The following is a 15900-nucleotide window of genomic DNA, read 5'->3' as shown; positions in this document are numbered from 1 at the left end:
ATTTTTTGTCAGAAGAAAAATGATTTGATTATTAGAAGCATTGTTTTTTAAAGCATCTACTAAAGATTCTATCAGGCTTATCTTTAACCAAACAGCCACTAGGAAATTGACCATGAGAAGGTAGTTAGTGTTAAAGGGATATAAAGGACTTATATGATCTGAGACAAATAGGGCCAAGATGAAACTCTGTAAAAACGTTCTTTGGAGAAGTGAATGGCATTAATCACTTACTGCTTCTTGTATTTTAGAGGTAATTTTACCTTTAATGAAGTGCATAAATGAAAAGCATAGGGAAAAACTCCAATAAGGAGCTTAATCTCCTAATGACAAAAAAAATAAATAATATTCCACCCCAAATATGAAACTGCAAAATAAAAAATCTCAATATAGAAATAAAGATAAAACTATATTTTCTGCCTGTCCTTAATAAACATTACATGATTTATTCTCAATCTATCAAATTCATAGGCTGTTTTATAATTTGGATTAGTTGGATAGGAATCAGAATAAGGCCTGCCTCAATTTGGTTTTCCCTTTGCTGTAATAACTAAGAGCAAATCACTTAAACTGCTCATGTCTCTTTATCTTTTTCCTAAAATGTAATTACACTTACCTCTTATGAATAAGTGAATTTTACTTCTGAAATCATTGTAAATCCCTGTTTTGGAAAATGAACATCATGGATATGATTGTTATAATGTGCCAGTAGATAACGTGCCCTCCTCCCCCAGATACAAAGCTTTTTAACTTATTTAGAAGCATTCTTTAGAGACAGCCCTAGCAGCAAATTTAGTTTCCATATTAACCATTTCATAGGTGATAATAAAATTTTTGGAATTCTAGTCATTAAAAATGAAATAGAGCAATAGGCGCAAAATCATTGCTAATATAGTAACTTGATATGCAGCATGGATTATGCAGCATTTATTTCTTTGACTTCAATATTTGAACTCATATCCATGTGTTCTTTGCGATAATATGAGTTATGATAGCAAAATAAATCTCTGGGTTTTTTTAAAAAGAAAATCTAACTCTTCCTTAATTGTCAATTTTGCCATAGAATCGCACACTTCCAGAAGACAAGGCAGAGGATATTAATAAACATCTGGAAGACAAGAAGAAAGCTGTGGGAGACAATAAAAATCTTGTAGATTACCTCAGTGACACCAGCGACAATTCAAATGTTTCTGCAGATGACCTCAGTGACGCCAGCGACAATTCAAATGTTCCTACAGGTTACCCAAGTGAAACCAGCGACAACTCAATTGAAAAGGTATTGACAACCAAAGAAAATGTTTAAATCCTGAGATCCTGCCTAAGAGAAAACTTATGGGTTCCTTGGTCTCTGCAGAAGACATATTCCACTTCCTTTGGGAGCAAAACTATTTCTATGAATATCTTTTTTTCCTGCAAATTTATGAATAAGGCACACTGTTTCTAGCTCTCTTTCTATACTTCTTGCTAGCATTCTGTTCCCTGCAAGAATGGAAATCAAATGATGTGGGCCAGTATAGTACAGTATACTGTTGAGAAATAAATGATGAAGTTCACCACTGGGTCTTTGAAATTATGAAAATACAAAGTTAGAAGCACTGAATTGGTGGCAGATATGGGACGTGAAGGTGCCTGCATACATGTGTTAATTTACATGTATAGGGACAAACTAAAGTTGTTCACAAGAGTGTTTAAGGTTGTGATCAGTTCTGCAGAGATGCATTCTAGAAGGAATTATTTGTGGGAGGAGAAAAAGGAGGTGTCACTGAGGAAGAAAAAGCCATCCTAAAGATCGATCTAGAGACATCAAAAACATCTCTTCCATTTGGCAGTTTTGCCTGATAATTACACTGCTAGTAGACAAATGATAGTTTTGAAATTATTAATTTGCTAACACTAACCTGGAATAATTTCATTAGATATATAATTCAGAAACCCAAATTGAATGATACTGTATTAATTCATTTTTGTTTTCATTTTTTGGATCTCTTGTATAAAACACTGAGTCATGCCTTCTCATTTATGAAACACTATTATCATTGGTCTGGGCAAGGCTCCTCTCTCTTTATTGAAATTGATCCCGTTTTAGCCCCATTTCTCTTCACCCTAACATAGACAACCATTGAATCATGCTTGTCCTTTTATTTGAATCTATACATGTATAACATGTATTGTTTGTTGTTTTGTGTGCATGTATTTTTTATTTACAAGATGGTATTTTGTATAGAGGTATTTTTCTTTTTTTAAATATGTTTATTGATTTCAGAGAGGAAGGGAGAGGGAGAGAGAGATAGAAACATCAGTGATGGGAGAGAATCATGGATCAGCTGCCTCCTGCACGCCCCACACTGGGGATCGAGCCCGCAACCCTGGCATGTGCCCTGACCGGGAATCAAACCCTGACCTCCTGGTTCATAGGTTGACACTCAACCACTGAGCCACGCTGGCTGGGCGTCATTATCTTTCTTGATTCCTTCTTTTTCCAAGACTCCTTCCTCTCATAGAGGAAAAAAAAATGTTTATTAGTTGTTGCTTTTTCTTTCCCCAGAAGGAGGGAAGAATTCTGTTTATAAGGAGCGTTTATGAGTTACAGTTAGGATGGTCCCTATAATTCTTTAACATAGAACACATTAAACTCCAATTTGGCATTGTAAGATGCTAAGCTAAATCATATACCGATTAATATTCCTAAATATTCTTTTAGTAGAGTTCTTGAATCATACATTATTTTTTGGATCATATAATTTTAAGCTAAGAGTGACCTAGCAATCACTCAGCATTGTGGCAACAACCCAGCAAAGTGAAGTAATTGTCACATATTTGTGTTAATAGCAGGGGCAGTCTCTGGAACCCTACTTACAAAGCAAGACTAGGTTTTCTAGCACAGAACAAATATGTTTTTTATTATATTGTTTCTTTATTGTTTATAGGACAAAAAAAACAACCAAGAGGAACCGGCCATTTCTGAATACAATGAAAATCCAAAAGGTGTGAGCACATTTGACTTCAAAAGTATGCTTTTAGAAAAGCTAGATCTATAACATACATATATGTGTACATATGTACCTTTGTGGAGTAATTAGTTTACACACATATACTCTATTTTATACTTTTTACTGTCACATGATATATGTGACATGAGCTTATTTGTTCTCATTGATAGCCACCTCAGCTTTTTCACATAAAACTAATCATGCTACTCCTAGCTGCTCATATGTCATTTTCAAGTGATTTAGGACAGCCTTTTCACTATCTTTTTCTTTTCTTTTCAATCAGTTTTAAGTTAAGCTTTTGCCCCAAATTTCAATTTGTATCTCTGGTGAGCACTGCCAGACTCTATTGCCTATGACCAGGCTGGTCTAGAGCCACAGCAAGCCTTCTAGCTTGTCCCCAGATCTCAGACATAAGTCTTTATCTTACCACAGATATTTAAGAGGAATCCTTTTCCAGGTCTAGCTGTTGGTGTCAGAGAACAAGTGCCACAGAAGAGAGGAGACCTACATTTTCTACACCCAAATCATCTGTGTTTTTGCTGTATAGCCCCTATGTTACATTTCCATACCATCACATCACAGTGTGCTTTTTACTATGTTCTCATTAAAAATACCTGTCATAATAGTAGATATTTGATCTGAACTTTAGCAGAGAAGAAATAGTTCCCTTGTTACTTTTTCCCTCTAACTTCTTTGGATAGACTAGAAAAGTTTTAGAATATTTTAAGTAAAATGTTAAAATATTTATCATCTCTGAGTATTTTTAGCATATAACCTAAAATGTTAAAAAGAAGTTAAATATAATATTTAAGTAGTTGGTAATATAAATTTAAATAATGCATTGTTTTATGAGTATACTTTAAAGATCATTATTTAACTATATAACATGTGGATTAATTTGGAACACAAAAATAATGTTCATTTGAGTAAAAGGGATTTAATTATAATTTTTTGAAAACATAATTTATATTTTACAAAATTCACTGTTACTTTTGTAGCCTTCTAAACTTTTACAGAACTGATCAGGTCATTCTTGGCTTTTTGCCTTAACTCAACTTTATTTTTTTTTTTTTTTTAGTATATTTTTATTTATTTCAGAGAGAAAGGGAGAGGAAGATAGAAACATCAATGATGAGAGAGAATCACTGATTGGCTGCCTCTTGCATGCCCCCAACTAGGGATAGAGCCTACAACCCAGGCATGTGCCTTTGACTGGAATCGAACCCTGGACTCTTCAGTCCCCAGGCCATTGCTCTATCCAATGAGCCAAACCTGCCAGGGCTTAACTCAACTTTTCAGGAAATGTGCAGTTTGGACCTTTTCCATTACTCCAGTGGTACAGTCTTTTATTATTAACCTATAATTCAGGGTTGATAGAGTTTCACTAAAAGCATCACTTTTCTTTTTCTGATTAATTCGGGGGAAAAATTCTAAATATATTCTATTGTAGGAAACATATGTGAGCTTACAAAGAGCAGATCTGCAGAATTCCTGGAGGATAGTAAATCCACACCAGGTAAAGACAGGAAAGTGTCGAAGAAGGTAAGTGAAATGAACTTTTCATTTTAATATTAAGACCAAAGTATTGAATTGCTCCTTCTACTTTTTTATATGGTGATCCACATAATTTAACTTCTTTAATATGAGTTTTTATGCCCAGAAACATGAAGAATTTCAGGTGATGTTTCACATTTTTAGCGTGCAAATCTGTTTATTTATTGGACTTTAGATTATGAGTCAGGTAGTTTTTCTAAAATTTAATAGCATATTTTTTCAATCATTCCATCCATGCTGATTCATCATACAAGAAAAGATTCATAAAGGAACTTTTTGCTTAAATTATAAGTGCATAATAATCAAGAGAGTAAGACAAAGCCATGAAATAGAAAGGATAAATGAAAAAATAAAGATAGTTGTATTTAGGAAACATTACAACATACTACTTCAGTCTCTCAGGAGATGACTAATACATGTTTTTGAGTTGTTGAAAGTAAGGAATATGTTTCTCCTCCATGAAAGTAAGTTTCTCTTTTCACTTTCAGAACTTTCTTAATTATGAGACCATATTTCAGGGTAGAAGAAAAAACATGGAAGACAAGAAAAATAAAAGGCCTTGTTAGTTCCCATTCAAACTTCTGGTCTCAGCTTAAATGTAATTTCCATATACAGGCCTTTTATGACCAGCAGCACTTATGTAAATTATTATATCCCATTATTATTATTTTGTCACACAACATTTTCTTGTCCTTCTTAATATTCACCACAATTTGCAATTATATAGTCATTTGTATACCTATTAGCTTTATGTCTCTATCTCCCCACTGGTCTTCAGCTCCATAGGACAGATATAATAATCTACCTTGTTTTCCAGTGTATCCTCATCACTTATCACAGTTTCTGGTATGTGGTAAATACTCAGTAAATATTTTTGGTTGACAATGAGTTTTAAAATATAAGGAAGGAAGAAAGAGGAAAGCTGAAGGAATAAAAATCAGGAACCATACTTAGAGTAGTTAAACAGCCTGTCTTTTGCCAGCTTTGGAGGTATATGCCACTCTGAAATTCCTTTTCAATCATTCCTTTCAGAGTTACTTTAGAAATTTCAAATGCTATTTGGCCATGATGCCCATATTGTTATCTTTTGATAAAAACTAATTTATGACCATTTTTTTCTTTATAAAAAATTATTAGATAAACTTGGATTATTATATTGTGACCTGGCTCAAAGGACACTTTGAATTAGCTTTATAATTATAATAGATGCATCATCAGAACATTTGATCAAGGTTAAAAAACTTTTTAAATTTTCTGTCTAGTAGACCAGGACATTTAACAAGTAATATACTATGCTTCATAGCATTCCTGTGAATACTTTTTCCAATTATGAGAGTTCAGGAAAAGTATCTGAAAAAGAAAATCAAATATGAGGGAGAAAGGTGAAAAGTAAAAGAGTCAGGAGGCATAAAATCATGGGAGGAAAAGTGAAGTGAAGCCACACACACACACACACACACACACACAAGATTATTGGAAAACATACCTCTGACCAAATGAAAACGCATATTCTAGAATCCATGGTCAGATTTCAGGGGCTATTCAAACTCTCCAGTCTTCAGAATTCCCTGTAGGTTGTAGGATTTAGATATACAGTACAGAAGAGAGGACCAAGCCAGGGAAGGAATGCTGTGTGGGAGGCAGAATAATACACACTTGTAGAAGCGGACCAAGCAAGGTGCTCAAGTGCCAGCACTAGTGGATGGGACAAAGGTAAGGTTAGGCCAGGACAAGTGCCAGACTGAAGAATTCAGTCTTCAACGTTGATTCTGCTTAAATTCTCATTTATACCTAGTAGAAAAATGTATTTCAGTAGATACATATTTCCTTGGCTAAAAGAAAGAAAGAAAAGGTAATGAAAATTATATTAAAAAATCAAGAAGTAATAAGTATTATATATTCCCTACTTAAGGAATATGCTATTATTCTACATATTTATTAAAAGGAAATTATTTGAATGAGATTTTTTTTTCAATCATTCTCACATAACATTTTTATCTACAGTGTCTCTCACCTATTTACATTATCCAAGCCAAACAAACCAAACTGTTTTTAAAACTTGGGAAAAGTAGCTCATTAACACATCCCATATAATAAAAGGCTAAAATTCAGATTGTCCCCTCCACCAGAAGTTCAACCGGGAGTTCAACCAGGAATTCAACCAGGAGTTCGAACAGGGGGCAGGGCCAGCTGGCCAACCACCCTCAGCCCCTCACCCTGACTGGCCCCACCCCAAATCACCCATACACACACAACCCCATCAGGGGCAGGACCAGCCCACCAACTGCCTATGGCCCCTTCTCCCCCCAGGCTTGATCAGCCCCGATTGGGGCAGGCCAGTCAGACCCCACCAATGCACAAATAAGTGCACCAGGCCTCTAGTATCAAAATTAACATATGTTTGGGATTTTGTATTCCTTCCTCTTAATTAAACAAATACTTTAAGGATAATCTAAAAAAAAAAGAAAGAACTGCACTCTTCTGCAAGACAGAATTCACTACTGAATTTTGTTTTCATAATTTTAAATGATTCAGATAGCCAGGTTGGGGCCTATGGTTTTCATTGACAGCAGAGATCTTTTGGTAGGTGATTTTTAGATCTAGAAATTACCAAATATCGCTTTTCTAAACTATAGTCAATGCTGATTATTTGGATCCACAGTTAGCCACTCAGAAAACTGTGTCATTGGCTTGATTTTCTTCCACCCTAATAAACTAATTTAAAAAGCAGTAAGTTTTCCAACTATTAAAAATTTATTTTCATTGTGGAATTAGTTCATTCTTATATTTACTTAGCCTATATTAATTGGGTATCTCTTATGTCCCAGGCACAAGGCTAGAGACTGCAGATACAGAGGTTAAAGATCCAGTGCCACTTTGAAGTCAATAGATTGTTTTATTCATTGTCATTCCCATAAATAAAAGTCTGAGATGAGAATTTCTCTATCAAAAGCATGCCTGTATATTTTTGCCTTCCTGGCAACTACCTTTTCTCTGCCATATTCCAGCTAGTTTCTCAAGGAGGAATCGTGATTGTGATTGGTAAAAGAAAAAAGGCTTATGAATGCTAAGAATATATATATGGTGTCCCATAAGGATATGATGAAATAATGTTGACTTGTTGAAAATTTTGCACCCCCCCCCCAAATACTATTAAGTGAATATTTCACTTACTGAAATGAATTTTTTGTGTTTTTTCTAGACTTACCTTTTTAAAAGACTGTCACTGATGAGTATGAAAAGTATGCCGAATAATAATGAGCCACTTCCAGAAATAAAATCACTAGGAGATCAAATAGCTTTTAAAAGCAATAAGAAGGATTTCAAACAGAACCACATTGGGCAAAATAATCAGGATACGTCACCCCCAAATACTGAGAAAACATCAAAATCCTGTGTAATACTTTAAATATATATTTGTGTGGTCACCATGCACATTGTAATTTATACTTGAAAAACATGACTTCTTAAGGAATGTTTCTGATAACAAACTTGAAGATATAATTTAATATGTTTTATTTGGTTTGAATAGTATGACCAGTTTTGATATTTATTTATGATAATATTTTTGACAAGCAATTTCACAGTATGTATATCTCAAACTCTCTAAGTGTTGTAGCCTTAACTGTTCAGTGTTCCATAAAAATATATTTTTATATGTGAAGGTTGAATTAAGAAATTTCACAGTTTAACTAAACAGTTTTACATCTTATAATTTCAAAAGGCAATATTTACAAACTCAAAACACTATAACAGTTTTTAATGTATTTGCAATTTTTAAAAACTGTCAAAATTGTTTTTAATGAGAATATTTTAATAAACAATATCTGGTTGGTTGCACTGTTTAAATAGGTGACTATGAATAAAATTTGGGGGTACTTGGACTTTTCAATTGACAAAATGGATACAAAAAAACTAATTTTAAAATATTCAACGCTATAAGATGCTTTTACTTCTAAGTAAAGGAAATTTCTGTATAAATGTAAACAGTACACCTTAATAGAGAAACTGTGTTGAAATTTCTTTGCCTCCCACTCCTTTCTTCAGGGAAGTGATTTGGCATGAAGACATTGCAGATTATATGGATCTGGAGTCTTTGACCACAGATCCCTACCACAGGAGAACCAAACATACCCAGTCTTGCTATTTCAGCTGTTTCTAGCATTGACAGTTGGTTCTAACACACAGTGCTCTGCCACAAGTATAGAAAGGGTAAAGCTATTTAGTCTACACCAATAGAGACATTGCTTTCCTATGCTCACAAATGATGCTTATTTAGTGGAGCAAACTACATTCATTGTCCCCATTCTAGCTTCTGAACATTTTCTTCTTCAATCACAGTGGTCACTGTGATTGAAGAAGAAAACAAATAAAAAGCAATATCAGTTAAATAAAAAGAAACATCATCTTTGTGCCTTATGCACAAGGTTAAAGATAAACTTAATAAAATGTTTTGCTATTTCCACTTATAGTAATAGTACAGTATTGAAAAACTACTTTGCCAAAATCTAAACTATATGAGCCAAGTGGAAATAAAACTCACAAATAGGAATTAGACAGGCCAGTAGTGGTAGGCAGAATTCTAAGATAGCCCCCAAGGTTCCTGCCTGTTGGCATACTTGCCCTGAATAATCCCTCCCCCTTGAGTGTGGGTGAGGGATTATGGAGAAATATCGCTTAGGTTACATTATATGAAAGGTTTTACAGATGTAATTAAATTTCCTAATGTTAACTTTAAGCAAAAGGGAAATAACCCTAGGTAGGCCTAACCTAATCAGGTGAGCCCTTTCAAAGAGACTCTAGAACTCAGAGATGGAAGAAGTCAGAAAAGTAGAGATGCTTTTCTGTTGGCCTTGAAGAAACAAACTGCCACAATATGGAGAGGGACATGTGCTAGGGGAAAGTGAGAAGCCTCTAGTATCTGAGGGCCTCCATCCTACAACTGGAAGGCACTGAATTCTGCCAACAACTAATGAGCCTGGAAGAGGAACCCAATCCTTAGATGAGACCACAGCACTGGCTGAAGTCTTATGAGGCTTTGAGCAGAGGACACAGTTAATCAGTTCCCAGGCTCCTGGCCCATGAATACTGTAGTTTTAATCCACCAAGTTTATGGTAATTGTCATGTAGCAATATAAATTAATACCAGTCTTATTCTGTTGAAGGGATTCTCCATATGGTGGCTTTCTTTATTAAAAAGAGTCAATAGAATCTAATAGCAAGACAAGTATCAGAAAATTAGGGAAGTGATATCCCATCACTTTTGACATACTGTTTTAGAAGCAAGTCACAGGCCCCTCTCACACTCAAGATGAGGGCATGACACAAGGATATGAAGACTGGGAGGCAAGGATCACAGGGGCCATTTTAGAGCCTACTTGCCATACTACTTGTTTGGCTGTTCATTATAAAGGAGAAAAGGAAGGATTAAGTCAAAGCACTTGGAAGAGATGAACATAAGACAAACATAAACAAACTGACAAAGTATCCCTGTTTTGTCAGAGGTGTCAGAACAATTCAGATTTTTAATAAGGTGGTTCATTGAGGATCAACACAGTCATTTTTCATGGTACTTTTATAAATACTTTTATAAAAACCATTATAAATAACATTATACCAGCCATCTTCCCTTGGAGTAATGATTATATTATATTTATTTTCCAATTTTGGTTTCATATTTGGTTTTTACATTGAAATACTGAACACTTCCTACATGCCAGATACTATACCAGAAACTAAGAAAATAGAAGTCACAGTATAGTGAAGTAAAATAAAGAAAACACATCATCATTTAGAGATATTAGGGTAATTTAAAAACCTAAGTTTCCTAATAGGATGAAAAGGAGATCAGTGAACACTAAACACACAAACAAACAAAAAATAACTAACATTTAAGAACCCAAGAAGAAAAGATTGTTGATAGAATTAAATTATCAATTTAAACTAGTTTCAAAAATAAAAGCTACATTAATAACCTTATGGTTTTAATAAAAATTGAAATGGTTACTTTAATCCCTAAACTATTCCCCTTCTATTCTTTGTCATTAATTTCTCTTCCTATAGTACTATTTCTTTGGATATTTTTTTACTGACCTTTTTGGGAGCTGAAAACAGAATCTCTTGAATATTAGAGGGTCATTGATATTGTTCAGATTATGATGGATCAAATGTTATAGATATTAATTTACAGAATGCCAGTAGTGATAGGATTTTAGTCTTATGAAAGAGCATTCAATCCCATATTGAAATATTAAAAATAAAGGAAATATTGGTACTCATTAAGACCTTCCTTTGTATGAAGAAGAAACTGTACAATTCTGAAAAGGTTCTTACATTTCCTAGGGCTTCTGTAACAGAGGACTACACACTGGGATACTTAAAAACAATAAAAATGTATTGTCTCACAGTTCTGGAGGCCAGCACTCCAAAATAAATGTATTGGCAGGGCCTTACTCCCTCTGAAGGCACTGGGATGTGCCATGCCTCTCTACTGCTTCTGGTAGCCTCAGGCATTCTTTGGCTTATCGATACAGGATATCACTCCAACCTGTGTCCTCATATGGCATTCTCCTTATGTTTCTTCACATTGTCTTCCTTCTGTGCGTGTCTGTTGCCATTTCTAAATTTTTTTTAAAATAAGGATACAAATCATATCTGATTAGAACCCACCTTGATGATCTCATTTTAATTTACATCCTTAATGGCCCTATTTGCAAACAATATGGCATTCTGAAGTACTGAGGGAGATTAAAAATGGTGGCAGAGTAAGTGGATGCTACATGGACATGCTCCCAGGAACAAACTGGAATTACAACTAAAAGACAGAAGAACTTCCTGAATAATCAATGGAAAACTCACAGGAGAGAGCCCTGATCACCAAGGACTAAAAGTGGAGATCACATAGAGACTGGTAGGAGGGGTGGAAGCATGAAAGGGCTGGCTGGGTACTCAGTCAGCAACCGAAGTCCCAGAGAGATATCTCAGCTGTGGAGCGTTGCCACTGAGAACTCTGAGGTCTAATCCCCAAGCTCGGCCCCCAGCAAAGAGCACCAAAACTGAGAAGGGTATCCAATAACATCTGGCTGTGAAAAGCAGCAGGGGTGCTGTCTGCTAGGGAGAGACAGCTGGAAATTAAGGCACCTTCTTTATGGGCCAATGCACAAAATTCCCTGTGCAGCCACCCACCTTGTGCTCTGGCAGAGGAAGGGCAGAGTGGACTGGAGCTGTGTGAGCATAAGCCAGGACTGAGGACTTGGAGGTTAGAGCTCAGAAGACAGACACCCCAAATTTCCTGGGCTGAGTCATTCCTTCATGCAGCAGAGGACATCTTTCCCAAACAGATATTTGCTAAAGAGGTGACCTTGCCCGGAGGGAAGACAGTTGACACACCCTATTGGAAAACATCTTGCCCTAAGGCCACTTAAGAGACTAAAAATAGCCTCCAGGCAGAAGCAACTGCCACATCCTATTGAAAACAACTTTCACTATACCTGTGGATGATTGCCAGGGGGCAATTCAAGTTGAAATCCTATCAGTCTGTAGGCGGAGGCATTCTCTGGAGGCTTTAAGACTTTGCCTGATCTAATTAGTCAGAAAGAGCATTTTACACTGTCCTGCACTAGAGATTGAGAGTCATAGAGGATCTGCCTAATACATAGTCACAAACCCAAACAGCCAAAATGAGGAGACAAAGAAACAACTCCCAAATGAAAGAACTAGAGAATTATTCAGAAGAAGAGATAAATGAAGCAGAAATAAGCAATTTATCTGAAACAGAGTTCAGAGTAATGATGGTAAAGATGCTCAACAGCTTAAAGTACTGGGGATTAGGACTTTTAACATATTTTAGAGAAAACACAACCCTAAAATAGTATTTTAGTAAGAATGTAAGAGACTAGACTCTAAAAGTTGGGATTATTTTGTGTGATCTGTAGCTCTCAAACTGAAGCACTGTAATGGTGAGAATCATTTTCTAGCAGTTGAGAGTAAAAAATGGGATAAGTGATATTCAATGTGTGTGTTTTCTGAGTACCTTGCAATGCCCATTCTATTGACCACATCCAATTTATCATATGTGCTAATACATATGGTACACATGTTATTGCTATGGGTAATATTTTTATATACTGTAAAATATATTTTATAGGATGCAACTCCTAGGTTACAAAAGGAGATGGTTCTATTATAAATTTCCTTAACCAGTTTCATCTTACACAATCATGGCTCCCCAGGCCTACCACCAAAAAAGGTACTGAATGTTTTTAAGTTAACAAAATACAATCAGCCAAATTAGCTATGAAAATCTGCTAAATACAAACTCTGACTTGGTAATAGCCTATAAAACACACACACATACTTATATACATTTGCAGACACATATATATACCTGTGCACACATTATAGTGAAAATCATCCCAGATCCAGAATTAAGTCTGATAAACCACTGTGGCACTTACTTGTACATCTTGGCTTTATATACCTGAGAAGTTTTCACTGAACACACAGAGTTTAATTTAAGAGTTTTGTTTTGTTTTTTTAAAGACAGTTTTTGCTTTCTCTGGTTATTCATGGATATGAATATATCATTTTTCTAGGTCATATGGCTTATGTTGATGAGATATATAAATATACAGAAGTGGCAGTAATTCGTGATAAAGAGGTGTATATTGATGCAGACACTTTCTCAAATAGTAGCAGTCAACAAAAGACTGTAAACTTGAATTTCCCCATTCTGCACATTAGAAGCTTGCCTACAACCAACAAGCAGAAACACATAACACATGGAGGAAGCGTTTCACTCAGGACTTTATGAAGACAACGTAGACATTTATTGAGAATCATAAATGTACATATTATATGGTTAAAGCATGATTATATATAATTATAACATTAGTATTTAATAATAATTTATGCACCATGCACTGTTCAAAATGCTTTCTTTCTATTAAAACGTTTCATCTTCAAAATAAGCCTATAATTAAAGATTTAGTATCCCCATTTTCAGGTATAGTAATGAGTCACAGACAAAATAAACTTGCATAAGAACACACAGCTTATAAGTATGATGTCTGACTTTATAAAAACTGTGTTCTTAACTACTACACTTTAAATTGTGTAGAGCACTGTAACCAATTTTCTACATTCATTTTCTTCTTTTTCTGTCTGAAGAATTGATGAATATTCATAGCTAGGTTTGGCTAAGAAAATGATCTTTTTTATCTTGTTTTGATGTACTTTACTCCAATTCTATATAATAAAGAGGTAATATGCAAACTGATCATCACTCCAACACACAAGATGGCCACCCCCATGTGGACACAAGATGGCCACCACAAGATGGCCTGCAGGGGAGGGCAGTTGGGGGGGATCAGGCCTGCAGGGGAGGGCAATTGGGGGGGACCAAGCCAGCAGAGGAGAGCAGTTAGGGGTAACCAGCTCAGCAGGAGAGGGAAGTTAGGGGCATTCGGGCTGGAAGGGGAGCAGTTTAGGCATTGATCAGGCTGGCAGGGGAGTGTTTAGGGGGTGATCAGGCTGGCAGGCAGAAGCAGTTAGGGGCAATCAGGAAGGCAGGCAGGTGAGCGGTTGGGAGCCAGCAGTCCTAGATTGTGAGAGGGATGTATTAGATTGGAGAGGGTGCAGGCTGGGCTGAGGGACACACACAAACACACCCTGCATGAATTTCGTGCACTAGGCTTCTAGTTCTTTTATAAGTCTTATTCTGGTCACATTATTTCCTTTGAGATCTATATTAAATTAGGCTACATGTATTAACTTTGTACTGTGTCAACTTAGCTAACCTGTAACTATGTTTCCCAGAATTTCCTTCCTTTTGTGGTTCTAGTATCTGGTTGGCAACAAGAGATTTTAAAAGGTGAAAATAATCTGAAGGTTAGTGGTAGGTGCTAGGCAACACTGCAGAATGTGCACATTGCTGATGACATCTTTGCTTATCCATTAGCACGGGATAGCAGCTGGGCCCACAGATTGTTATCTTTGGAGGTTTCTGTTTGTCCTTTCTTTCACATCATGTTCAGCTTTTCTGACTGCTAGCCCTGCTACCTACAGTGACTTAAGGCTTACCACCATATGCAGTAACAACAGCTCCCATAAACTCATAGAGAGAAAATTGAAGAGGAAGGAATACATCCCAATTCATTCAATAAGGCCAACAATCTTACTCTGATAGAAAAAGCTATTACACACAAACATATGTTTTAGAGAAAACACAATTCAACCCATAATAGTTTTAGTAAGAATGAAAGAGATTAGACTCTAAAAGTTGAGATTTACTTTATGTTAATTCCCTTCATGAACATGGATATAATTTTTTTTTTACATTTTAGATAGAATCAAACAATAAATTGCATATCTATAATAATAAAAGCATAATATGCTAATTAGACCAGACACCCTTCCAGAACTCCTTCTGGATGATCTTCCAGACGAAGCCAGGGCTGCAAGGGAAGCACAGTTTCTGGGTACCAGAGGGAAGCCAGTGCTGGCAGCGAGGGGAAAGAAGGCCTACTCTTGCGTGAATTTCATGAATCGGTCCTCTAGTCCTAACTTATAAAGAGCGAGGGTCCATCATGACCTAAACGACCAAATGGACAGGAGGCTGCATGGGGCGACCAGGACAGCAGGAGAGGCAGTGTAGGATGACCAAATGGCTGAGCCATGGGCCCTGGCTGGGGTGCAGCAGCAGAAGGGAGCTCTGGGCCCCAGCTGGAGCGTGGCAGAAAGTTGAGTTTTCTGTGATTGGGGTTTATGGCTGGCTTTCAAACCTGAGGCCCAGAGCTTCCTGTGGCCACCGCCCCCAGCTGGGGCTCAGAACTCCCTCCAGAGCTCCCTATTACTGCCTGAGTAGGCGTGTGTGGTAGGAGGTGGAAGGCAGGAGGCAGGAGGCAGGAGGAGGGAGGTGGAGCATCAGTCTGGGTCCCACCTACCACTGGCGAGGTAGGAGTCAGTCTGGGGAAACTTTCTCACTTGCTTGGTGCTGAGACTGGATGCATCTGAGCTCATGGCAGGCTCCATGGAGGTTCCTGGTGGCAGAGGGTGCAGAGCCAGAATGTGAGCATGTGGGTGTGTGCATGAGCGTGGACCCCAGTGATACACAAGCACTCACGTGCCCACATCCACACAGGGCCCTTGACCAAGCCACCCATGCCTCCCTGGACTTCACCCTCCAGCCTGGATCCTTCTGGTCCTGTGCTTGGTGGCCTGTCCCAGTCTAAGGTTTCTCAATAACACAGCATTCAGGATTCAGAAGTCAACTGGGAGCAACAGTGCAGTCTCCTTACCACACGCTGTCCCTGCCTGCCCACCTGAGGGAAGGGACAGGGAAGGGTGCTGAGGGCTCTTA

General features: G+C 36.9%; 1 protein-coding gene across 3 annotated transcripts in view; it reads left to right on the top strand.

Moving 5' to 3' along the window:
- Positions 1-15900, top strand: part of RPGR (retinitis pigmentosa GTPase regulator) — a 74544-nt gene that overhangs the window by 52954 nt on the left and 5690 nt on the right. Inside the window, exons 15-18 of one of the 3 annotated variants that reach the window (XM_084870679.1) lie at positions 1061-1273; positions 2925-2982; positions 4438-4529; positions 7744-10402. In XM_084870679.1, coding sequence (XP_084726805.1) covers positions 1061-1273; positions 2925-2982; positions 4438-4529; positions 7744-7950 — 570 coding nt within the window. In that variant the 3' untranslated portion in view covers positions 7951-10402. Of the gene's footprint in view, positions 1-1060; positions 1274-2924; positions 2983-4437; positions 4530-7743; positions 10403-15900 lie in introns of those variants that run through there. The other 2 variants (XM_084870680.1, XM_084870681.1) reach the window with 2 other exon arrangements.

Source organism: Pipistrellus hanaki, assembly GCF_964339955.1.
Source record: "Pipistrellus hanaki genome assembly, chromosome: X".
NCBI lineage: Eukaryota > Metazoa > Chordata > Mammalia > Chiroptera > Vespertilionidae > Pipistrellus > Pipistrellus hanaki.
Note: the sequence above shows the minus strand (reverse complement) of the source record. Positions and strands in the feature narration are given on the sequence as shown.